This window comes from Sceloporus occidentalis, unplaced genomic scaffold, assembly GCF_023333645.1.
Source record: "Sceloporus occidentalis isolate IW3139 unplaced genomic scaffold, rSceOcc1.0.p SCAF_1, whole genome shotgun sequence".
NCBI classification, from domain to species: domain Eukaryota; kingdom Metazoa; phylum Chordata; class Lepidosauria; order Squamata; family Phrynosomatidae; genus Sceloporus; species Sceloporus occidentalis.
The window spans coordinates 122,650,081-122,676,935 of NW_028316981.1; the positions used below are offsets into that span (position 1 = coordinate 122,650,081).

The window sequence follows — 26,855 nt, forward strand, 5'->3', positions numbered from 1 at the left end:
TCATATCAATTTAATTTAACTTAAAAGTTTAACTTAGACATATTAATTTAAGAACATTGAAAGGAAGTCTTTATAGGAGTAGAGAAAAATAAGAGAATGGAAACTTCTTCGAGATGTGTGTGTATATGTGTCTGTGTGTGCACGTTAGGGATTGGACACATCTTTGATTGTCACACTTCATGTAACAACCAGATGTATCAGTTTAACTTAAAAACATTAAAAGGAAGTTTTTATAGGGGGAGAGGGAAATAAGAGGATGGAAATCTCTTGAAAGTGTGTGTGTGTTTTAGGGATTGGACACATCTACTTTGATTGTCACAGTTCACGTAATAATCAGATATATCCATTTAAAAACTTCTCACTGTTCAGAAACAAAATACTTAATGATACTGCAGAAAGGGAGGGGAAACGTGTGTGGTGTCTTGGTGTGAGGGGTATCAGGGACTAAATAGGCTGGCACTGGGCAGGTAGGTGATCAGTCACTTGGCTGCAGGAAGATACTGGAGACTCAGCTGCCAGGGATGGAATAAATTGGGCAGCAGCCAGAAAGGAACTGGAGCTATTAGAACATTTTGCATAAAGGTATTTTCTGCAGCTAAACGCTTGAAGGAAGAGACAAGGCCTGTGAAGCAGGACAGGGTGGCGTCAAAGTTGAGAGGAGGAGGAGGAAATACCCAGAGCCTGAGGCTCTCTTCCACAGCTGGAATGTTCTGCAGATGTTTGGAAGGCTAGCACCAAGCTGTCAGTGCTTTCACAGCTGTCTCTAAAAATCAGCACTTAAATTTTCCATTTCTGTAAATTGAATGGAAGAGACATATTGCCCAGATTGTGTATATATAATTTAACAGAAGCCCTCTTTTGCTTTTTCATCTTCTTTTTTTAAAAAACCACTTTAATAGCATTCATAAGTGTCTCATTCCAAGGTTTGTGTCCTTCATATAACTTGTAAAACACCCATTTTCTCTAAATTGTTTGAAGGGTGATAGAAATAATGTATGCAAAGTGATTGAACACTTGAAATACATTATATGTTATTGTAATGGATGGTGTGTTACATTACATCTTAGTCCTAGAACATGTACTGGTAGCTGGTGTCCTCTTACATGATCTCAGCAGTTTAATTCTATTTAAATTCCATCTTTTATTCATATACTCATGGGTTGGTGCAGACATAAGGTGAAGACTAGGGGCTCATTCCCACTACAAAATAACCTGGTGTGAAAACTGGGTTATTTTGTGATAAAATCTCTCCGGGGCAGTTTACTTCCCTTTTACTCCCCTTTGTTATTCATACTTGAGTGGGGGAGAGGAAGAATGGCTGCCACAGAGAGAAAAGGAGGAGGAGGAAGAGGAAAGAAAAGGCAAACACCTTCTGAACAAACCTTGCCAAGAAAACCCCATGACATACTTGAACACACACAACAACAGTAGAGGAGGGATGATGGCGTGGTGGGAAGGATTGGGCCCTGACGTCTCCTCCTCTGCCTCCTCCAGATGGGCTGTCCTTCATGATGGTGGTGGTGGCGGCGGCGGCAGTGGCAGCCCGTCTTCCTCTCCTCCTCCTTGCCCCAAGCCACCCTCAGCTGCCTCAACCGGGGAGCTCGGCCAGAGCACTCCCCAAAGGTGAGGGAGCTCCTAGGTCCTGATCCAGGCCTTTCCATGCCCCTGGCCCTGCCTCGGCCTCAACAGCCTCATTTGGGAAGCCTGGCCAGAGCATGCCTGGGCCCTTCTCCTCTTCATCTCCTCCGGCTGAGAGAGTGTGACTTGCCCAGGGGCACCCAGTGGCTTTCCATGGCTGAGCTGGGAAAGGCAGAGGAAGGAAGAGAAGGCGAAGCCATGCTCCAAGGACTCTGAGGCTCCCATATTGCTTTGACTCTCTCTCCAAGGAGGAAAGCCTCTCAACTCACTCCTTACCAAGGGGAGGAAGGGAGGTTGGATTGCCCTGCCTGTCAGGCTTGGCTAAGCCCAAAGGGAACGCTATGGGAGAGGAGCTGTCCAACATGGTGCCCAGTGGCTGCACCTCTGAAAACAGCACCAGAGCACTGGGTCTGGCTGAGAGAAACTAGCAATAGCTGGCACAGCTCCCCAATGTAAATATGAACCATCATTCTCGGTTGTTGAACACGGTTCGGATTCGGGTCTTTTCAAAAGAACCACCCAAAAACTAGTGTCAGGAAAAAGCAGTTCTTTTGCATTTGCCTCACTTCATCATGGTTGAAACCGAGCACAGTAGGATCGGAACTGGTTTTAAGTGGAAATGATGGACATATAACTCAATCAGCAATTTGTTTTAAACCATTGTGGGAATGAACAACAGGTTATGTTTGGCTGCATATGGGCTGCATTGATACTCCCCCTCCCCCTGAATATTAGTGAAGTGCTGATGTCCACTGTACCCCACCCCAGTTTGTATGTGTGTGTGGGGGGGAGGGGGAGGAGAGAGAGAGAGAGAGAGAGACAGACAGACAGAGAGTGCCATTCATATGTTCAAACAGGATTGGAGGTAGGGGATCCAATGGGTGGGTGGGGGGCACATGTAGCCTACAGGACACAGTTTGCACACTCCTGGAGTAAACAAATCAGGCAGGGCTGAAAAATAGGAATTCTTAAAATTAAGAGCCACTGTGCCCCCCACCTTTGGCAATAGAAATAATTCCTTGGGGTGAGAAGGGGGCTCTCCTCTTGCTGGAGGCACTCAGTACATGGGTGGGAGGTGCTGTAGTTCTGGATTTTCTGTCTGTAGCAGAAGAATGAGGGAAAAGATCCCAAAAGCCCCGTTCACATCTGTCATTTCCTGATGTTTGTGCACTGTATGCTGTTGTCCTTGATAAACCCCTTTGTAGAATTCAGGCATTGAATCTCTTAGCCCAGTATCGTAACGTTGACTGTGGCTGTCTATAATGCTACAGAGGAGAGGAAGTGATGCTTCAAATCAACCATATCTGTTTTTGTTTTAATGTTAATCAGGTGTTTTTTGTCTAGACAGCTTGTCTGTGTTTGTGACAGCTGCCAAAGTATGATTAGCAAATGCCCCTAGGCAAGGGTGAGAAGCCACCAAAAGCAAAGACTTGTTCCTCCTTCTCCCCCAGGCTGGGTGCCTTAGAGCCTGAACCACATCTAGGTAAGGTTCCTCCTGGATTTCCTTAAGTTTGTCAACAGGCTGAGTGTCCACAGTGTCAGCATGGCTGTTGTCAGGCCTTTTTAAAAACAGCAACAGAAATTAATGCACACCAAAGCAGACAAATTAATAATCATAAATACTAGCATTACAGAGCTGAACTTGAAAGTATGCAGTTAGGTATTAGGCCTTTCGGTAGAGATGCTTCTCAACTGCTGTGTGCCAAGCCCAACAGATATAACGATGCATTGTTGATGTTTGCCTTCAAGTCATTTCTGACATATGGCAACTGTAAGGCAAGATTTGTTCAGAGACGCTTTGCCATTGCCTTCCCCTGAGGCTGAGAGGATGTGACTTGCCCAAGGTCATCCAATGGGTTTCATGGCTGAGCTGAGAATTGAACCCTGGTCTACAGAGTTATAGTCTAACACTCAAACATACTACACTGGCCTGGCTAGCACATAATGCTAAGCCATATTTTGTATAGCCTAATTGTGGATTGTCTGACTGCTTGGATTCACATGAGACAGCAAACAATGGTCTTTTTTGGGGGCAATACATAATAATAATAATAATAGTTTTATTTCTATCCCACCTTTCCAAGGATCAAGGCGGCGTACAATAATAGGATATACCATCCCAATAACAGATAAAATACAATAAAAACAGTTACAATATCAGCATAAAGACAACAATACACAATAGCGTTTCCAAGCATCCAGGCTAGCAATGGGGGAGGGGAACATAATAGGGCTATTGGGGGTAAGCCTGTTTGAACAAATACGTTTTCAGCCCTTTTTTAAATTGGGCTAGGGAGGGGGTCGAGCGGAGCTCATTGGGGATCAAGTTCCAGAGCTTAGGGGCCGCTATTGAGAAGGCCCTTTGCGTGGTGACAGCTCGTCTCGCATCTGGAACTTTTAAAAGATGTTTATCCCCAGATCTGAGAGTGCGGGGTGGATTATATGGAGAGAGGCGGTCCTCTAAGTACCCTGGGCCCAAGCCATTTAGGGCTTTATAGGTAATGACCAACACCTTGTATTGCGCCCGGAAGCGAATAGGCAGCCAATGAAGATCTTCAAGTACCGGTGTTATGTGGCTAGCCCTGGAAGATCCAGTGACCAGCCTTGCTGCCATGTTCTGAACCAACTGAAGCTTCCGGGTATGATACAAGGGTTGCCCCATGTAGTGCGCATTGCAGAAATCCAAACGAGAGGTTACCAGAGCGTGTACTACAGTTTCAAGGTCCCCCCGGCCCAGGTAGGGTCGCAGCTGGCGTATCAACCGAAGCTGATAACAGGTACTCCTGACCGTCGCATCCACCTGAGATGTGAGGTGGAGCGACGAGTCCAAGAGCACCCCCAGACTGCGAACAGAGTCCTTCAGGGGAAGCGTGACCCCGTCAAGGACAGGTGGACAAACCTCCAAACCTGGACCTGGGGAACCTATCACAAGTACTTCTGTTTTCTCTGGATTCAGCCTGAGTCTGTTTTCCCTCATCCAGCCCATTACTGACTCCAGACAGGTGTCTAGAGGAGAGATGCCATCCCTGGTCACTGCATCAGTCGGAGGCACAGAGAAGACTAATTGGGTGTCATCAGCGTACTGATAACACCGCGCCCCGTGCCTCCGGATGATCTCTCCCAGCGGTTTCATGTAAATGTTAAATAGCATGGGAGACAGAATGGCTCCTTGAGGGACACCAGATGTAAGTGCCCTCTTATCAGAGCACACGTCTCCCAGCTGCACCATCTGGAACCTTCCTGAGAGGTAGGATCGGAACCACTGGAGCGCAGTGCCCCCGATTCCTAACTCTCTCAGGCGCTCCAGAAGGATACCATGGTCAATGGTATCGAAAGCCGCTGAGATGTCCAAGAGCACCAACAGGGACACGCTACCCCTGTCTATGCCCATTTCAAACATGATTTGAAATGGTTTTATAACTCTTGGTTTTCTAGTTTGTGATTATGTCTAAACCTAAAATTTTGGCTTATTCCTGATTTATTTTTGTAGCACTCCCAAGCCTCTTACCAACCCACAGAGGTGAGGAGCAACAGCAGTTAGAAAAGGAACTATTCTTAAGGCTAAATTGCTCTTGCTTGCCTTTTCTCCAGACTTTTTACTCCTTCTCATTATTTCTGGTAATGACCTTTCCACACAAAGCTCATCCCTGAGCACAAGACAGAGGTGGAGATGTCAAACCACGTATGTGCACCAACAGCGCAAAGTAACCAATTTCACTCAAGAAAGATTAGGTGCTGTTCAGAAAAACACACACATGCACACAAACACCCTGAAAAATCCCCAATCACACATTGCATTGTGTTTATATCCTTGCCATGTTTTCCCATTGCTTCTTTCATCTTTTCCCCCACCAGTCCCTCTACTGACTACAGAACATAGGAGAAAATTACTGGAAAGTTGTTCAGTGTCTTTATTTGGCAGTGCTAAGAGTTACCTGTTTGGAAGAAACCTCTGTAAGAAAGGAATAGTTTCAGAAGAGATCCAGGACATGTCTGGGAAATGAGCCAGAAGCAAGAGGTAGGGCAGCTTTTCCTAACTTGCACCTGTTGTGTTAATCCATTTGGAACTTGTAAATTCCTTTACATCTGGAACAAGGCCCTGTACCTGTATTTTTATGTTCTGCTTTCTCTAGCAATGTCAGACAGGGCACATAGTGTCTCCTGAGGCTGTGAATGAGCTGTAATCTGACATGCTGAGATAAGTGTTTGATTGTGCTTCTTTATCTCGTGCTCTGCCTCTGGCTGTGTTTTGCTCTGGTGGTTCCTTAGGGATGATAGGCTTGTATGATACCTGGGGTGCAGTGTGGCCAGTAATACTGCCACCTCCCCTTCCTTGTTGCTTACCCATTCCCTTAGATAGGCTGGCTTCGTCTGCTGTGGTTGCATATGCTCAGGCACTGGAATTGCTTCTAGATGTGGGTATACTATACTATGTTTTCTCTCTGTATGTCCTGAGCTTTCACTTTCAAGGGATGCCTATTTCAGGGTCATGCAGTCGTCCCTAACATCAGAGCAATGGCCTTATGTCTCCTCTGTTTTGAGTTATTTTTAATTTCAAGAATGATGTTTAACATGAGACTTTGTAGATATCTGCAGTTGGTTGTTGTCTCATATCTATGAGTAACAGAAACCTGTTGGTTTGTCCATTGTCCATTAATGCAGTCCATTTCATGTATATGTGATATTCTGTTTTTTTAAAAAAGCCAAACCAAAACCCATCATTTTTAATTAACTCATAGTAAAGATACAATATGCAAGTGTGAGAGAGCTAAATAGATCAAACCTAACTGCCAAAAGAATGTAATTCTCTGCCAAGCATAGAGAGGGACTGATTTTATAATGTAAATTCTCAATCCTACCCTCTGTCTTCCATGCTCTCTCTCTCTTTTTCTCACGCACACATTTCCTCATCTTTTCTCTGCATGTACTTGCACCTCTCTGTGTCTCACCACCACCCAAGCCTCTCGGTCTCTTCTCCGTGCTTATACACAAAAATGCACAAACACAATGCTCTACCAAAAGGAAATCACCTGTTTTTGTGTAAGAGACACATGGTTGAGGAGCAGTTGAAGCGAAAATTAATTGGCACTTATCTTGGTTTGAAAACGTGCCTTTTATGAAGGCATGCGGCAGCGAGCATTGAATTCCTCCTGCATAAAGCTCTCCGTTTCCCTAATTGCCACTGGAGATGGCAGCCTCAGGAGAAGAAACTCTTAGAACTCGATTTTAACACCACAAGTAAAAGAAGGTTTTTCTTTGGGCAGGGGAACGAGGAAGCTTGAGGGCAAGTAGCTGTGAGGTCACTTTGAAGGAGCCTGCAAAAGGCAAGTTGTGACAGTAGGATGGCACCCCCTAGCATGCGTTCTGTAGCAGTAATCATTATTTCAGCAAGGAATTAATTGGATCATCTGCAGCAGCACAAAGGTTCTCAGAAGTAATTATGGAATATGTCCCTGTGTAGAAACTAAAGTTCAAACCTATCCAGGAGATGTTTTGCCTGGAATCATACACCTGCATCCATAGGCTTGGAGACCCAGCTGATTAAAGAAAAGGGGGTCATGACAGATCCTCAGGAAGAAGATTCTGAACTTTCCCCAGTTTTAATAACAGTTGGGACAAAGGAAGACACTGAGTGGAAGCAATTTGTTTTTGGTACTCACTCCACTTACCACACACTCAGGGGACTAAACAGGGGTGAGAGAGAAGCCTGTACCTGCCTTGCCAGCAGCTTTGCTTTCCCTGGGAGAGTCCCTCACCACTCTCTCTGAATGCTGAAATATTGCAAGCCATATGGTGTGTGTGTGTGTGTGTTTCTTGTCTACTTCTGTATATCTCACTTTTTCTGCCCAGACCAGGCCTTCATCATTTGAGAGAACACAGGACTTTGAGCTGCATCCCCAGAAGGTGCCCCTCCCCTCATTCTTGCATTTCCCTTATATAGCCATTTCTGCTCCAGGCAGATGGTAGAACTCATTAGCCCTCACTGATCCTTTCCTTGGCCTGATTGCATTGGCACTTGCATGGCATGGCTCACGAAGGGCTTCCTGCCCAAGCTGCTCATTCAGTCTTGAAACAGGAAGAGAAAGAGAGAGAAGGAAGACTACTTTCACAGGCACTTGGATTCTTATATTTCAGAGTGGAAGAACTTTGTCTCTTTGTAGTTGCTCAGCAAGAACTTAGGTGTTGGGGAAGCCTTGACTGAAGCCTTGTTGGGGAGGGAGATTCCAAAGCAGAAATTCTCATTATTATTGTTATTATTGCTCATTATTATTTTTATTATCATTATTATTGCTCATTCTTTAGCAATAATATGTTCTTTTGAGGAATATCTAGGCCCTCCAGCCCAACTGTATGATCACCTTTAACCAAAAGTCACACTGAAGGACCTAGCGATTCCTAGAAAGAACACTCCACTAGGCATTTGTAGCTCCTCCAGTGCAATTATATGGTCAATGTCTGGCAAATATTGACCACAGAGTTGCACTGGCAGACCTAGAGATTCCTAGAGAGGTGTTATCTCAGGTAAAAACAGTGTTTTTGTGATTAGCAGTTTTTCCACATTCATGGTAGTTCTGTGCTCCTAACCCCAGCAAATGTGGAGGGATGAATGTATATTGAAAATCAGTAGAAATCAAACATAAATGGAAAAAGTTGCTATGATCGTCATAATCTCCTGCTCTGTATCATAGGCACACTTACACATAGGCACAAACATAGCTTTCTTGTCTTTATGGCTATGTAGCATACCCATGCCTGTGTTGGTTTTTAACCTACCCCCATGACCTTACTCCCACTTAGTCTTGTGTGCATGTACAGCTAGCACAAAGAATTGGGAGTGTTTGTGTTTGGCTGCAGAGTGCTTAAATTCTATCTTGCTGTGTGGTAATTAGCTGCTACAACTAGTCTCATCACACTCAGTGTTATATGTGGATAGGTTATACTGTAATTTGGAAAGCCGGCTACATTGCATATTGTAAGCTTGGGTTTATGTACTCCTTTCTTGCATGCTTTGCAGTGTGAGTGTTTGGCAAAAGAAAGAAAGAAAGAAAGAAAGAAAGAAAGAAAGAAAGAAAGTCTTATATGCCCCCCCCCAGCATACAGAAGAAGATGGAGGCAGAGATCCACCATGCCTGGGCCCAGGAACAAACAACAGGCCCTCCCTCCATCTCAACAGCCATTGCACTGGGAGGGAGAGAAGAGGGGCAGGCACAGCTCCACCATGCCTGGCCCCAGAGGCAAATGAATATCCCTCCCTCTCAACAGCCACTACCGAGGCCGAGGCCGCAGAGGGATAGGAAAAGGAGAAAAAGAGGCAAACATAGCTCTACAATGCCTAGGCCCAGAAACTGATGAAAGGCTTTCCCTCCATCCGAAATGCCAATGCCCTGGCCTTGGAGGGAGAGAAGAAGAGGCAGATATAACTCCACAATGCCTAGGCCCAGAAGCAGATGAAAGGCCCTTCCTCCATTCATGCCCTGACCATGAAAGGAGAGAAAAAGAGGCAGTATTTGCTGGACTTAATCCCCTCACTCACTGCCATTCCCCTTTCTGTGTGTATCATGTCTTCTATAGATTTGCAGGGAACTTGCAAATTAATCATTTGAGAGCCTTTGTGACTGAAGACTCTAAATAAAATAAAGAAATAAACTGTACAGTATATGAAACCATAATCTTAATGAAATTGAGCAGCTTAAAATGGAATGATGAAAAGTATCCAACTCTGACAATAACTGTAATTGGGAGAAGGTAGAGTAGAATTTATCCTACTTTAGGGTCTGTTGAAATCAGATAATCTTCACCAATATCCTTTAAAAAAAGAAAAGAAAAAATACATAGGTCTCCAAAGAGCCTAGGTGCTCCAGCTAAAGAGGCCCTGTTTAGACCTATTCATAAATGAGCTATTTCACACAGGGCTGGGATATGGGCCAGCACCTATCTTAAAGTTTTGATTAAAAAGATATGAGAAACCTTGAAACCAAACCATACTGGACTTTTAAGATGATAACCTTAAAATGCTTCAGATGCTCTTTAAAACACACTAGCAGTCAGTCAGTGTAGGACAAATAAAACTTAAGTAATGTGCTTCAAATAGCAATTGCTTGTCAGCACTGTGACAATAGCATTTTGCACCAGTTCTATTTTCAAAATTTTTCAAAGGCGGCAATATGTGGCATTCATTGCAATAGCCTAATCTGAGACAAAGATTATCTCCTTCAAAATTCATGTGTGTTAGGTTCAGGTGAAAATGTGTAGTTTCTTTGAGAAGAAGATCAAGGTACACTATACATTTACTGCAAGAACTGTTTTCAACTCAGAATGATAAACAGTATATATAGACATGAATGCAGAGGAGAACAAAGGAATAGAATGAGAGCCAAAGGGCAAGGGAATAAACGATGCTGTACTGCCAGACTACTAAATCCCTAGGAAAGGGAGTTACCTGGCTAGGCAGACAGAAAAGATGGCCTGATGATGACAGTATATCTTGAATGTACAGAGATGTAATAAAAACATGTTTTGAAGGAAAACACCTTCCACCCTTTTTTGTTTTCTGGAGGCTTCTAACCAGAACAGGCAAGAGTGTGGGCTGCCCTGATGGGTATTTGTCTGTCTGCTAAGCCTGGGTCATCTGACATAGATGAAGTCCATAAAAATGAAAGGCTGGGGATATATTTATTAATCTGTTGCAGAAAAAAAATAACAAGTCTTGTGACACCTTGTGTGCTAGCAAATTTTGTGTGGCGTAAGTTTTCATGGACTCCAGCTTACTACATCAGATGCTAGTAAAGCCCATAGTCAGTGATGGGACCTGTGCCTTTGCCCCAACATAGAATTAGATTTGACTGTGATAGGTAAGAATCCCATCTGAAAGGCCTTTCAAGCTAGGATTTTGTGGCAATCTGCTAGCAGTTCTGGAGACCAAACTTGATGCCTTGACGTTACAGTTGGAACTCTGGAGTAGTTTCAAAGACAGGGTCCCATTTTGTGCCTGGGTTTGAGCAGCTCTTTTGGAGTTCCACCTTTGTATTGCAGTGGATCAAGTTTGACAGCACTGCTGGGCCAAGAGGAGGCCTTTCTGGGCATGAGCCAAGTCATTTCAGGACTGAGGTGGTTCTGATCCCAGCTGGCATGATGGAGGCTGGAGTTTTAGAGCCAGTAACCTCAAAAGACAACCTGCCACTTAACGGAGGAGTTTATCACACAGGAGGAATTTCTCTTAATTTCGAATGAAAAGAAAGTGGGGCCAGAACGCATTCACGTGAATGCGAATTTAGTTCAGTGAATTTATGTGAATTCAAATTGTGTTCGAACTGACTTCCCGTTGCCTGAAAATAGCTTGTCATTGCCCGAAATTGCGTGCGATCACCTCTCACGCACAACGTGAAACCCCATGATTGCGTTTGGATTGACTTCCCATTGCCCAAAATTGCGTGTGGTAGTCTATCATGCAATAACGTTAAACCCCATGATTGCGTCCGGATTGCCATTGGACTATACTCTCAATTTCTCTTGTCTGATAACGCCCTGAGACTGCAGCTGGGAAATGAGGCAAGAAAGTAATACAGTTCCAGCCTTTGAAGATGAGGCCACTCCTGAGCATTTCTGTCTTGACAGGAGTACAGTGCAAAAAGCGTGTGTGTGTGTGTGTGTGAGAGAGAGAGAGAGAGAGAGAACGAGAACTTGACAGCAAGAACAACATGGGGCAGGGCTGCCAATGCACCATTCATAATCCAGCCCTGTTGGGCAACGTCAGGAGTCAGGGGCTCTGAAAAGATTTGGCACCCCTTGTCTGTGCTAGAATTGGGTTCTTTGTCTTTCCATATTCAAGCCTTCTCTGCTTTGGATCACAACAGTATTGTAAATACAGCACAGGCTTTTCTGTGAATGGGGCCAAACTCCTTTAATCCTCAACTACGATCAGGAACATTGTATTAAAGGCTGTTTGGAAGGAGAGAGCAAGACATAAAAAATAGCTTACATTTCCTTAAGCTAAAGGTGTTTTGAACTTTGAAGAAGGAAGAACACTAGTCTTCTTCCAGGAATAGTTATTATGGGCCTGCAGCCATGTAATAAGCCAGTTCCTTCTTATCTGTGATGCTCTGTACTTGGCCAAAGTAACCATTGTAAAGAGTGTGGTGGGTGATCGCTTTTTGAAAAGGGACAAACATAAAAGGCCACTGGATAGAAACTTCACATAACATTGTAACTCCGGGACATCCTAATATGGTTCACATACATTGTTTCAGATATCAAATCTGTTTTTTTTTTAAATTAAGGGGAAAATCTTTATAAAATATACAGATGTCAATCATATAAGACATGAACAATTCCTGTATTATGGCAATTCAGTCACCTGGAAGTATGGTGACGATGGAAGATGAGCAGCCAACTAGCTGCTGTGTTGGACTGTGAGGTGCGGAAATCTCTTGCACTCAGCTGTGTGGGCTCTTACCAACTCAGGTACAGGCTTACTACCTTAGTAAGAACTAGGCCAATGACTCCAATTTGCATGCATGTTTGGGAGTCATATTCAAATGTTGTGAACTGCCAAATCCCACCAGTTCAGATGAATATGGGAAACACTTCAGCAGCCCTTGTGTCAATTTACTTCATTCCCTTCATTACCTGTTTCTCAGTTCTGTCTGTCGTGTTGGCAGGTGTGTCATAAAGACACAACACTTGCCCAGCAGACCTTCAGCTGCCCTGTTTCCCCCCCACCCTACCCGGCCCACTGATATTCAGCTGAGACCACATCTTCATTTTAAGAAAATACCTGTTCTAATTTTGAAATGGCTTAGTTAACTTCTAAGCAAGCAAGTGAGCAAGCACAGACACACACAGACACACACACACACCTGCACCATGCCATCTGTTTATTGGGTAAATCTTTCAGATCAAATGACACTAATGATAAGTGGCTGGTGTAGAAGCTTTCTCTTGGGTGCCACCTGCTTGGGAATTTATTAATATCAAACATTTTCTCTCCTCTTGCTCCCTCTTCTTCCTGCTGAGAGAGGGGAAAAAAGTGGCCTGCAGCAGATTAATAATGCCAGTGGATTTAGGATACCACTGTTGTGTTCTGTCCTTTAGTCTATATGCCCCTAAGATAGGAAATATGTATACTGTGCCCAAGTTATTCTTTTTCTTTGTTGCCTCAAAACATATAACCTTTGCTTTTTCTAACGAAAGTAAAACAAAACAAAACTTCTGCAATGACAGTTGCAGCAGCAGTGTGTTACCATGGGAATTCCATCTCTTTCTTACACTTTGTTGTTGTGTGACTCCAAGATGTTTCTGACTTATTGCGACCCTAAGGCAAATCTGTTGCTGTGTTTTCCTGGCAAGATTGTTCAGAAGGGTTTGCCACTGCCATCCTCTGAGGGTTAGAGAGAGTGATTTGCCAGTAGTTTTCCATACGTGAGCTGAGATTTGAACCCTGGTCTCCCAGAGTCCTGGTCCAATATTCAAATCAACATTCTAGGTTCATTTTCTTACACTAGCTTCTAGATATTGTTCAGCACAAGTCATGGCTTTTAATTCCCCTTTAAGGAAGTAGGAAACTTCATAAGTGTTGGTTATATGCAGACAGGTGGGGCAAAAAAATTCTTGATGCTGTATTTTTCCATGCAAAAAATTTCCATGTTCTTTTTATTTATCTATAATTACCTGGGCTGTTATACTGCTCAGTAATATTAAATGGCTTGGGTATAGGATGTGAAGATTTAATTATTCTTCTAAGAAGACAAGCATTGACAATCCCTAGCACTCAGAGGAATACAATAACAAATGAATGTACTGTTCAGCTTGTTTCTGTTTCACAAAATCTCTCACTTCTCAATCAGTCACAAATACAAGTGTGTGTGTGTGTGTGTGTGTGTGTGTGTGTGTGTCTCCAAGTCATCTGTTGACCTATGGTACCCTTTGAATTTCATAGGGTTTTCTTAGTCAAGGAATCCCCAGAGGTGGTTTTGCAAATTCCAAATAGTCACGATAAAATGGGATAAGTTACCTGTGCTCACAAATTGACATAATCTTTTAGTGTGATAAAATGTTCAGCTAGTAGTACTGAATCATTTCCCCCCTAGTTTGCAATGAAATTGATAAGTAGCACAGAGAGGGTGAGCGAGTGAAGCTGAAGGTACTGCAGTATTACCTCAACAAAAGAAAGTTAAATTGTTGATATAAGATAGCTCACATCCAGATTTCTTTAGGTTCGTTTTTGTTGTGTGCCTTCATATGTGACCTTAAAAATTGCATCTGAGGAAGTAGACTGAAGTCTACGAAAGCTCATGCTGTCAACTTCTTTTTTTCATTTAGTCTCAAAGGTGCTACAAAATTTCTCTACATACTTAAAAATAGTGTTCTATTAGGTCAGGGGTAGGCAACCTTTTTGAGCCGGGGGCCGGGTTGCTGTCCCTCAGACAACTGGGGGGCCGAAGCCAAAAAATAAATAATTAAATATTTTTAAAACATTCTAAATAAATAAATAAATAAACCGTGACAAATGTAGGGCAACATTTTCAAATGGTGGACACTTTTTTAAAAAAAGTGGAGGACACGCAAAAAAATTTGCTGATTTTTTAAAAAATGTTAATATAAATGCATGTTTCTGAGGCGTCTATAGACAATTGCCCCTTGCCCTGCGTGCGAGAGGCCAAAGGCCCCGGTGGCAATCGGCGGCAGGACTGGGCTGGGGCCGGTCCCAAGGCCTCGCCGGGCCGCATCCGGCCCGCGGGCTGCAGGTTGCCTACCCCTGTATTAGGTGAAATCATTTTTGTTAAATATAAGGGGCGTATGTGCTGTTCTCTTTACGTTATTATAAATGTTGCAGTAAAATAATTTCTATATAACATTTTAAATGCATTTAAATATAATATTTAAACCAGACACATTAATTCTGGTATCATTGTATGGGATGGGATGGGCAACTGTGGAAGGCTAAGGGACTCCCTAGGTGGCTTTAGAGGGATGCACCTCTCACCAGCCCCCCCCCCCCCAAAATAACCCAAATTTTCTTGCTTCTTAACACCTCCAAACCTCCTGGTATTAGATTTTTTTTAAAAAGCCATTTTGGGGTGCAAATTGGCCCCAAAGGCCTGTAAAATGTGGCGGAAATGCACCCCACAAGTGGACACTTGGGAGCATTTCACAGCCAAAAATTCTTTCAAAAATTTTTTTTTACCTTGGGCTGGTGGTGGCAAAGGGCTTCTAAAAATGGTGGAAATGCACCTTCTAGAGTACATATGGGGACATTCTGGAGCTAAAAACTGTTTTACTTTGGAAGCCAATAATATATATATTACCACTGAGGACCACGAAAATGGCCTCAAGAGCCACACTGAATTAGAGCACTGGAAACCCTAGGAAATTCATGGGGTTGCCATAATTCAAGAGACAATTTGAAGGTACATCTATACATACACAGATAACTTGTGTTCCTCCTGAACAGCAAAAGACCAGCCAAAATGAAGAAGAAGAAGAAGAAGAAGAAGAGGGGTGACATCAGGTTGGGCCCTCCTCCCTGGGGAGGGGGGTTAGAAAGGGTGACTTTCGCTGTGGGGGTAGACTCCTCAGGAGGAGGCCACTGCCACTATGGCAAAGGAGAAGAGGCAAATGCACCCTTTTGCCCACTGCAGCCCTCCTGCACTGAGTGACACCAGGGGTAGGGATGCCACTGGTGCTTACTACAGGCATACCTCAGTTAACAAAGGCCCAGTACAGACTGCTGCTTTGTGGCAGCCTGGGGCCAAAATTAGGGCTCGGGAGAGTGGAGTGTCTGCTCTCCTGGTGCCATTTTGGGAGTGCGCTTGTTCAGGTGGCAGTGTGTCGATGACATGCCTTGTGCGCCGCATCTAAATGGCATGGCGCACAAGAGATGTCACCATGCCGCTCCAGGGCACTAATGGCGCCTTGGTGGTGGCGTGTAACAGCTCCTTTTTGGAGAGGATTGTTGCTGTGCCCGTGTGGTTGCTCTTGTTGGCAAAGTCCTTTTACATGGATGTTTTTTGTCATTGGGTGGCACTGGGATGCTGGAGGGCTGGAGAAATGTACACTTTCAGTGCTGGGTTGCAGCAACACCTGTGTAGTAAACAATGCAATAAAGCCTGAGCTGGGAAAGAATGGGATTGTATCCTAGCTATTCCTAGTGTAGCTGTGTGTGTCTGCCTACTACAGGCAGGGTAAACAACATCTGCCTCCAAAATCCCTTACTGGAGATGCATGAACAGCAAAACAGAGAGTAAGGAGGGAGGCAGATAAACTTGCCTTGTCAGCTATTCCAAGCATGTTAAAAAGCATAGAGCTATATATTTGGCTAGGAAAGTGGAAATCATAAGAAAAGTAAATGCTAGTGAAAGAAAAAGTTGTTTCTCAATGATTTTTTCAAGAAGTCTTCAAGTGGGCTGTAAAAGGTTTAGAATATTTTTATTTATTTATGCTAGGCTTATCTCACTTGGCTTCTTCATTTCACATATGTCTCTTGTTAACTTTGAATAAAAAGGTTTTTGAAAAATATTGAACTACTTCTTTTGTGTGCAGTATGGAACCTATCCCCCTTCTTTCCATGCTATTTCTACCTCTGGTATCATATTTTCTGTTGAAAAAGGAATGCCTAGGAACTCATCTGCTTGGTTAACTGTGGTATACCTCTATAGCTATTGAACATCGGTATATAGGCTACTGCTCTGGTGATTTTATGTGAACACAGACTTACGTATTCGGTTCTGTCCAGTCTGGGAAAATATGTGAGTGTGTGGGGCACAATGCTCATCCCACAACCTACCCAATGCCTTATTTTCTTTCTGTGCCATCTGTGTGGGTGTGGTTCACCCCCTCTGTCTTTTTTGTTTGTGTCAGTAGACAGTTGCTCCATTTTAAAGCAGAAAATATTGTTTTTACATGCATAGACCATTCCCAGTCTGAGGTCAATTACAACAAAGGTCTGAATCAGTCAAATTAATTGTATCCAAGGCATGACAGAACTGGAGCTCTTGCTAATTAAACAATGTTCTCCCCCCCTCTCTCTCTCTCTCTTTCTCCCCCCCCCCCCCTCATTCTCTCCCTCTGTCTTGGGAGCCAGTGAAGGAAGGTATGAGCTGGAATAGAAACATGGGCAGGACTCCATCCCCCCACTCCCAATTCCTTGTAGTGCCTTGTGGCTGCTTTTGCCTCCCAGCAAGCAAATAAGCAAGCAAATAATTATTAGGAGAAACATATATATGTCTCCGTGTTATACAGTTTCAGCTATAATGAATTATTTTGTACAGGAAGATTGAAGTCTGACAGCCATAGTAACTTGTAGAGTGGTGTAATGTTGGGCTATTGTTTGTGAAGAGTCAGAAGTCAGTGAAACACAACCAAGAATAATGCATTTGTTAGTTTGATTCCCATGCTATCTGCATGGGAATCAGTTGTAATCCATTGTAACAAACTCACTGTGATCCTGACTCACTGTTAGTACTGGGGAGGAAGAAATCGCTTACAGTAGGTTCATGCTGCCCCTGAGATAATTCTGTTACTTTTTGTACATCTAGTGCCTAGAACAGTTCATTTCACTATCATATACCCATTTGCTCATTATGCTGACCCTCATGAAACTGCCTGTACTCACAATGGTTCCATTGTCTGAGAAAACCAATGAACTCTATCATTTCCTTTTTCTGTATAAAGGGTTAGGTGAATGAGTGCCCAGTATTTCTTTCTTTCATTTGCATAAACACAGTACCCATCCAGAACTCCCTTTGTTTAGTTTGTCATACACCTTTTTGGTAGAAACATAGGAAGTTGACTTTGACCAAGTCAAATTATTCCTTCATGTATTTGTTCTACTGTGGACTCCCCAGGTCATCAAGCAAAGGTCTCTCTAAATTCTACTTTCTGAGGCCCTTTTAACTGGAGAATTTTCTTGTATACAGTGAATGGCTGCATCTGCACTGTATAAATAATCCAGTTTGACACTGCTTTAACTGCCATGTCTCAATGCTATGGAATTCTGGGAATTATTGTTTGTTGTGGCACCAGAGCTCTCTGACAGAGAAGGCTTAATGTCTCACAAAACTACAGTTCTGAAAATTCCATAGCATTGTGCTAAGGCAGTTAAAGTGATGTTAAACTGGATTATTTCTGCAGTACAGAATTTATTCTGCAGTGCAGATTATTTCTGCAGCCTATGTAAACTTTCATCCTATAACAACACACTTTCAAATTCTTTCCAAGTACTCAGAATACTTGAAGATTCCCACATTCTCTCTCACACTCTTCTTTCTTAGGGCCAGGATTACTGAGGAGTGCTGTACTGAGGTCATGTTCTTCGTTGGTCAACCTTTTCTAAGTGGGTTGTGTACTCTTCAGTGCTAAAGTAACTTGTTCCATTCAAGTTAGTTGTCATAAGTTGAATGCAGGCCTGGTTGAGGCTGGAATTAATTGTTAAAGTGGCCAGTGGCAAAACATGTACTTGTCTAAGCATTCTAGTAGTTGCTGTCTTCACTTAAATGCTGTCATGTGCACCAGCCCATATGTGCCTACTGTTAATGCACCAATGGTATCTTGCTCAAGCTCTGCTTGTATGGACCAATGCATGTGATAAGAGCGTTGAAATGAGACCGCCGGTTACATGAAACGTTTACATGGATAAATGTTTTGGCCACTGACACTTTTATATTTAATCCAGGTTGTAGTCAGAATGAATAGTCTGCTTCCATGTCTGTGCCCCAGATTTAGAAGATCAGTTCTGAGCTATTTAATTACTGATTAGGACCTGAATAGACTTATACATGCCCCCCCATATATGTTTACCTAGGTGTGGGAAAGTAATATATGTATATCCATAAATACTGTTGTGATAGAAATAAAATTCACATATAATTTTATTAGCAGGTAGGATTTTTTTAAACCACTGTGCCCCTATATATAGAGTATCATGTAATTTCCATGTTAGAGAAAGAAATACCTGCTTGCTTCATAGTGTCAGTGAGTGGTTGCCCTCTTATTCTGTTGTTCTTATTGTATATTACGATATATCTACTCCTTTGCTTTTTTGATAGTGGAAAAAGCACTTTTCCAGACATGGCAAATAGTTTGATTAATGGCACCCTAAATTCTTTTTCTTCCATTCCACTACATTTGAGAAATCCATTAAAACGTTAATCTTCTTTGTCCTAACTGAAGGGCATGGATATGGCCAGGGTTGCTCTCTGATTCTGATTCATAAGGTTACTAAGGCCCAGTTCATGCATAATGGCGGAGAGCAATCCTATTCAGGCATTTGCTTTGCATGCAAATTAAATGCTTGAGAAGGGGGATGGGGTACCTCAGTCTTTAGTGTCAGCATGAATTCACCATCCCCTGTTTGGATGCTGGTGAGTGTATATTACTTGAATATGATGTGTAAATAACTACACAACTTTGCAGAGTAGCAGCTGTTGGTCACATGTACAGATGCATTGAATTTAACATTTCAGCATAGCCGTTTTTCCTCAGAAGGCTCATTCACACTACACAGTTTTAGCACTGTGATTCTGCATCTTAAGGAATCCTGGGGTTTGCAGTTCGGCAGCATCTTAAGGACTCCTGGGGTTTGCAGTTCAGTTGGAGGCACCAGAGGAGCTCCCTGGCTGAGGATTCTGAAGGTCCCTCCCTAAACTGCCCACCCCAGAATTCCATGGATGTTGCCATGGCAGTTGAAATGGAGTCATAGTACTATCATTGAGCCTTGTGAAAGGACCCAGTGTAGTGGCACTTTCATTTTGGTCAATTCACCTTCTCACATTAGGACAGCCACCCCACACTTGTATGCAGGTTATGGTGATGGTGGCCACAGCGTGAAAAAAACCTAGACAGGGATGTCAGTTACTTATGTTATCTCTTCAAAATAGAGCAGGAAGTATGCAGAATTGAGATGGCCTTAGCTACGGAGCAGTGGAGTCCTCTACTGGTCCTTGACAGAGGTTGGCCAGATTGGTCTCATCCCTGGCCATGTTCTTCATTCTGCAGGGAAGAAAAGAATCTAGGCTAAGTCTCTCCTTCTGAATCCAAGGAAGGCTAGTTTGTTCTGTTATCTGATTTTTAATTCCTTTTCCAGCTACACTATCAGCAACAGAATTGTCTGGTCTTATGAACAACATAAAACCAGGCCACAATTGCTTTGTGAGGCAAATTATGCTTCTGTGTGGTTCACAGACTTCTGCATCCACCTCTTGTTGTTGTTATCCACCCTTGAGTTGATCTTGACCCATGGCGACCCTGCAAATGAGATATTTCTAAGATTCCCTGTCCTCCATTGCTCTGCTGAGTTCCTGCAGATGCATACCTCTGACCTCTAGAGTCCATCCATCTAACATGCAGTCTTCCTCTCTTTCTGCTTACCTCCACCTTTCCTAATATTATTGTTTTTGCCAATGAGTCATGCCTTCTCATGATGTGGCCAAAGTACGATGGCCTTAATCTAGCTATCCTGGCTTCCAGAGAGATTTCTGGTTTGATCTGTTCTAGCACCCATTTGTTTGACTTCTTAGCTGTCCCTGTTATCCTCAGCAAACTTCTCCAGCACCACATTTCAAATGAATTTATTTTCTTCCTATTTTGTGTCTTAACTGTCCATCTCTCGCATTCTTACATGTTATGTTTGACAGCTTTGCCCCAGTTTCTACGCGTGTGTCCTCCTCTTCCTCTACAACTAGGTCTCAGCCCTGGATCACTCCCACTGTTAGATTTCTCCGGTCCTGCTCCCGAGCAGCCGAACGTCTCTGGAGAAAGTCCAGGGAGTGGGCCGACTTTATCCATTTTAAGTTCGTTCTTTTATCCTTTTCACGCGCCCTGTCGATGGCCAAACAAGACTACTTTAAATCATTGATCTGCGCCAACGAGAGGCACCCGCAGTGCTTGTTCTCCTGTTTCAACACACTGTTAAAACCCTCTCTTCCCTCCGTCTCTCCATTATTTTCTCCCTCCGACTTCGCCAATTACTTCATTACAAAGATCACTACCATTCGTTCTGAGTTAACTCCTCATGATTTGGCTCCCACCATTAATCTCCTCGCCCCTCCTACTAATAAACTCTCTGTGTTTCCTCCTGTTTCTTTGGAAGAACTCTCTTCGCTGCTGAACTCATCAAAACCCACCACCTGCTCTCTTGATCCAATTCCTTCCCGTCTTCTAATCTCTATAGCCCCCTCCTTGTTACCTTCCCTCCTCTATATCTTTAATCTCTCTCTCTCTCTTCGGGTTCCTTCCCCTCAGTCTTCAAACATGCCTTAGTTTCCCCTATCCTGAAAAAACCCTCTCTTGACCCCTCTTCCTTGGCTAGCTATCGTCCAATCTCTCTTCTTCCTTTTCTCTCTAAGGTGTTGGAACGAGTTGTCTATTCACACTGTTTTGAGTTTCTTGAAACCAACTCCATTCTGGATCCCTTCCAGTCTGGTTTTCACCCATGGCACTCCACAGAGACGGCCCTTACTAAGATCTCAAATGATCTTTTGCGGGCCAAGGCGAATGGCCTTTATTCTATCCTTGTCCTACTCGATCTGTCTGTGGCCTTCGACACCGTGGACCACTGTCTCCTAATAGATGTACTCTCTGACCTTGGTTTCTCGAGCCTTGTTCTCGATTGGTTCACATCTTACTTGTCAGATCGATCTTTTTCAGTGGTCTCGGGTGGTCAGACCTCGTCTTCTGTCCCCTTATCTGTTGGAGTTCCTCAGGGCTCTGTTTTGGGTCCCCTTCTGTTCTCTTTATACACACTCTCCCTTGGCAAACTTATCAGTTCTTTTGGTTTCTCCTACCATCTTTACGCCGATGATACCCAGCTGTACCTTTCCACCCCTAATCTTTCACCAGAGCTAGAGCAGCAAGTGTCATCCTGTTTAACAGCTGTCTCCCACTGGATGCACCATCGGCGTCTGAAGCGCAATATGTCCAAGACCGAGCTTCTTGTTTTCCCTCCTAAGCCAACCCTTCACTATTCCTTTTCTATTTCCGTCAATAACATCTCGATCCAGTCGGTCCAGGAAGCCTGTAGTCTTGGTTTCATATTTGACTCCTCTTTGTCATTTATCCCTCAGATCCAGACTACAACCAAAGTCTGTAGATTTTTTCTCTATAATATTACCAAAATCCGTCCATACCTCTCAGCTTCTACCGCAAAAACACTGGTCCATGCCCTAGTAGTCTCACGATTAGACTACTGTAACCTCCTCCTGGCAGGGCTTCCCCTCTCTCATCTCCACCCATTAATTTTTGTTCAGCATGCAGCTGCACGCATTATTTCACTCGCTCGCCGTTATGATCATGTCTCCCCTCTGTTGTCTTCCCTTCACTGGCTCCCTTTTCCTTTCTGCATCAGGTACAAACTTCTGCTACTCACCTTTAAAACCCTGCATGGGCTGGCCCCTCTTTATTTAATCGATCTTCTCTCTCCCTACATCCCTACTCGCACTCTCCGCTCTGGTAGCCAAAGTCTCCTCTTTCAACCCAGGATCTCCTCTGCCCCATCCCGGATCCGTCCCTTCTCTCTTGCTGCCCCTCATTCCTGGAACCTTCTTCCTCTGCATGCACGGCTCATCACTTCCCTAACCAGCTTTAAGGCTGAGCTGAAAACCATATTGTTTAGGGAAGCGTTCTCAGGGAATTTGTGATTGTCATCTGGCTGTCTGACAATATTTGATGTGATATAATTTGTTTTTATATTTGATGTTTTTAATTTGTTTTTTCTTTTCTATATGGTAATTTTATCTATTCCTCTTTTAATTGTTATTATCTTAGAATGTACGCCTTGGGCAGGCTTTTATTTACTCCTAATTTTATCGACTTTGTACAGCGCTGTGTATAATTACAGTGCTATAGAAATAAAGTTTAATAATAATAATAATAATGTTTCTAACTTTTGTGTTCGGTTGTACTTCTACTTTTTCTTTTAACTGGCCAGAGAGGAAGTGCACAGCTCCAGGGGAGTTAGCTGTCAGGGAGAGGCAAGAGCTACATAGATCTCCCCCATCAATCCTGGCAAAGAGAGCTCTTACCTTCCCCTAGGCGAAGTAGGTAGAATAACATCAAGCAGTTTGGCAGGTGGGAGGAGATCTGTCCCTTGGGTTTTGCCAGAAAACATTCTCTCACACCTCAGGTCCAAATTGAAAGGATGGTGTCTCCAAAAAGAGATTCAGTAAGGAAACAAGGGGGAGCACACAGGAACTTTGAAAATAGAACAAACACTAAGAAGCTTGCTTTCCCATCCTTGCATTTTTATTTTTAAAATTGTTAACAGCCAGAATCCCCAAGGATTAATGCTGCCTAGGGAATTCTGAGATTTGTAGTCTCTAAACATTATTCACCTCTTGGAGGAAAATGGCAGTAACACATAGGGGTCATTTAGGGAAGATCTAGAATATGACATCCTTGGTCGTCCAAGAAGAGGAGGAAGTAACAGAGGAAGAAATACAGGCATTCTAATCCACTGAGTTTTTGGTGGTTAGCCAGGATGCTAAGCATCCCTGGTAAACACATTTTAAATAATCCTGTGACTGGCAGGTAGTCAGAAAGGCATTCTTCCCTTTTTTGAGGTCCAGGAAATGGGTTAGAAAATTTTTATTTAAACAAAAGATATGTCTGTAACTATCTCTTTCAGACTTCATAGATCAGATGGGGCCAGAGCATGTGCTTTACATATGGAAGGCCTCAGATTTGACACTTGACACTTACTGTATGTTGGGCTGGAAAGAGTCTTTACTGTTAACCTGGGAAGATACTGCCAGTTAATGATGACAGTATTGGTCTAGCTAAAACAATGAGCTTACTCTGTGTAAGGCAGTGCCCTGTTCAGTGGATCTGGAAGATGCAAGAATGATGTGCCTTAGGTTATTTGTAGTATTGAATAGTAGCTCTCTTGGCCAGGCATATGTGTGTGTTGATGTGCCTTAAAGTCACCTGTTGACATATGGTGGCCCCATGAATTTCATAGGATTTTCTGAGGCAAAGGATACTCAGAGGTGGTTTTTCCAGCTCCTTCCTCTGAAACATAGCCCACAGCAGCTGGTATTCATTGGCAGTCTTCCATACAAGTACTAACCAGGCATGGCCCTGCTTACCTTCCAAGATCAGATAGGGTCTGGTGCTTTAAGGGTATTTGGGCAGCTAGTAGTTTTAAAGAGACTTGCTAGGGGTGTTTCCAGATAGATGGATGCTGGTACGATCAGTAAAAAAAGGAAAATTATGAGAAAACACAAGAGGCTTACAGACATTGTTGCCAGGACATAATAATCTGTGAATGAGGCAGGCCAATTGTACTATAAAAGCATCATCTGGAAACACCATGCAGTGTCAGCTGTGACACAGGTCTTTTCTGTGACTAGCAGACATTAGCCCAGCCTGTTTATTTCTGATTTGATTGGAGTGGGAATGGAGGGAGAGAGATTCCTAAAACACTTTCCTGGAAGCAAAGGACCTAGAAACTGTTGTACATTCACTGGTAACCTCACGACTTGATTTTTGTAACGCGCTCTACATGGGGCTACCCTTGTGCCTAGTCTGGAAACTTCAACTAGTGCAAAATATGGCAGCTAGGCTGGTTGCTGGAAAAACTAGGAGTGACCGAATTACACCCATCTTAAAATCTCTTCACTGGCTGCCTATTAGTTTCCGGGCACAGTACAAGGTGTTGGTTATAACCTTTAAAGCCCTACATGGCTTGGGTCCAACCTATTTGAGGGATCGCCTGCCTCCATATAATCCGCCCCGCACCCTCAGGTCCTCTGGGAGGAATCTATTGCAGCCTTTAAAAACCAGAGTAACTGCTACCTCCCAGAGGGCCTTCTCTGCAATTGCTCCCAAACTATGGAACGGTCTGCCAGACGAGATCCGTCAAATTGCCAGCTTAGACAGCTTTAAAAAAGCTGTCAAGACGGATCTCTTCTGGCAGGCCTTTCCTGAATAAAAGTACCCGGCCACGAAATGACTGCCCCCCACATCATGTATCAGCCCACCGCTCTGTCCTCGTATTTTGTGTGTGTGTTTTTAATAGATATTTTAATTGTAACATAATTTTGTAAATGTGGATTTTAATATGTTGTGAGCCGCTTTGATTGTCTTGTAACAGAAAAGCGGGATATAAATAAAAGTTTTATTTTGGGCCCATTCACATTACAAAAAAAATCGGTTCTGAAACCGATTCAATCACGTGAAGTTCCTACTCACCCCGAATCTCACACAAGCGAATCCGGGGCTTGCACACCCGTTCCGTGTTAAATGGCCCCTAGCGCGGTGTTTTTGAAATCGGTGCAAATACCGTTTCTTTTGGAAAACCCCGGGTCCTGGGAATGAGAACTTGGCCTCGATCACGATCGAGGCAAATTGAGGGAGGGATTTAGGTCAGAGGGTGGGCAAAGGGCAAGGCATTTCCTCCCCTCATCGGAGGGGAGGGGGAGGAGGAAAGAGCCCTGGGAAGAAGGGAGCAAGGGAAGGCGTTCTTTAGGAGCCTCTTTTCCCTGCATCCCCTGCCCAAAGCCCTCTGTCACTGGGCATTCCTTCCCTTGCAGGAGGAAAAAATTCAGGTCACGAACGGAGCTCATGTCAGGCAACCCCCCCCCCCCCCCGCTTTTCAAATTCAAACAGTTTTTTTGGAGCAAATATGTGCATTGAATACATTATGTTTGTATTCCAGAGGCAGATGGAGCTAGGCTTGCACTTGGATATCCTTGGATCTCCTTGCCTTCTGCAGAGGGGGAAGCTACAAATGTTGCAAACAATCAATGTTACATTTTTAACAATTTTTTTGGAGCAAATATGCGCATGGTTTGTCTTCTTGAGCAGATACAGCAAGGGAAGCAAAGGGAAAGCTAATGTTGCTTTTAAAAGCATAAAAAAAATGCATGGCAATCCCATCCTTTGCCTGGGACAGGGGCAGATCTGACCCCAAAGCCCACAGGTTTATAAAAAAAGAGAGAGAGAGAGAGAGAGGCATCTCTCTCCCTGCTTCAGCCGCTGAAACCCCTGTGCCTGGCTCTTTAAAAAGGGAGGACACTTTCCCCGATGCCCTGCAAACGTCACCATGACAATAGCTTGATTGGCAGCAGCCACCTCGCCAGCAGACACAGAATGCATTCGATTTCTAATTTGCAGGTCAAAATGCATTCGATTTCAAATTTGTAGTGGGCACTTGCTAACGGAGCGATTCGGGGGAGGGGCATCCGGATCAGCCCAGTTCCTTCCAGGTCTTTTAGACCAGTATGAATGGGGCCTTTATTTATTTATTTTACTTTGAAACTGGTAATTTTGATTTTACCATCCAAGCAGTTTTATTGAGTGGGGGGGGGGCATGTTTCGGGGGGAGGGGGGTACCCAAACAAAACAGGATTCTATTTTTTAAAATATCAGTTTGCAAACATTGCTAGCTAAATAACCCTCTCTCCACCTTTTACCTAAGATTTTCCCCCCTGATTGGGAGGGAGTGGGAGGTGTGAGAAACTGAGAGAAATGATGTGAGAGTTGGAACACTGAGATGGAAGGGCTCACGTTAAAAGCATCACAAATAAGGTAGAAGTGGAGTTGGTGAATATTCAGCCAAGCAGTTGGAGAAGAGGTGTTTCACTGACAGGTGGCTCCCCATGTGATCCAGTGTATGTCTGTTTTCTCCACAGCTTCTGCCTGGATTGGAAGAGAGTGGCAGTGTTGGGAGTGCCCAGGCAGTTATCCAGCCTTCCAAGGGCCAGAGCTTTGTGCAGAACCATTTCCAGGCACAATACAGGTATTGAAATAATAATAATGATAATGATCATCTCCCGCCTCTCCTCAAGGCTCAAGGTGTAAGCTGGCTCAAACTGGCTCAAACAAGCACCTACCTTAAAGGCAGAGAGCAGTAGATGCTGCAGGCATGCCAGAGATCCAGAGTACCTATGAGATGTGCCTCTGCCACTAGGCTGATGTGTTTTAGAGTCCTTAGCAGCATGGCAAAACATTAATAGCTATCAAGTGTTATAGAAATGGTTAATTTGTATCAGTGACTTCCTTAGATACTTTTTTGTTTTAGCTTGACAATTTGAGGCTAGGAAAAGTTATGAAGGCTGAGAATGTGGGAGTGGATTTTGTTCTGTTACTAATCTGCCTGCATAGTTCTCATAGCTATGAAAGGAGGGAGGGGGTCATGCTTGTGCACTTCAATTTTCTTTGTTTGCTTCTATATTTTATAACTCTTGGGAGTTCATCAGTGTCATCCAGGGAGAAGGTACACCTCA

At 43.6% G+C, this 26,855-nt stretch overlaps 1 protein-coding gene across 1 annotated transcript in view; it reads left to right on the top strand.

The window, feature by feature from the left end:
* Positions 1-26,855, top strand: part of LOC149322071 (ubiquitin carboxyl-terminal hydrolase 43-like) — a 156,389-nt gene that overhangs the window by 27,181 nt on the left and 102,353 nt on the right. The window contains exon 3 of the mRNA XM_089522991.1: positions 26,262-26,368. Within this exon, the coding sequence (XP_089379117.1) occupies positions 26,262-26,368 (107 nt within the window). The remainder of the gene's footprint in view (positions 1-26,261; positions 26,369-26,855) is intronic.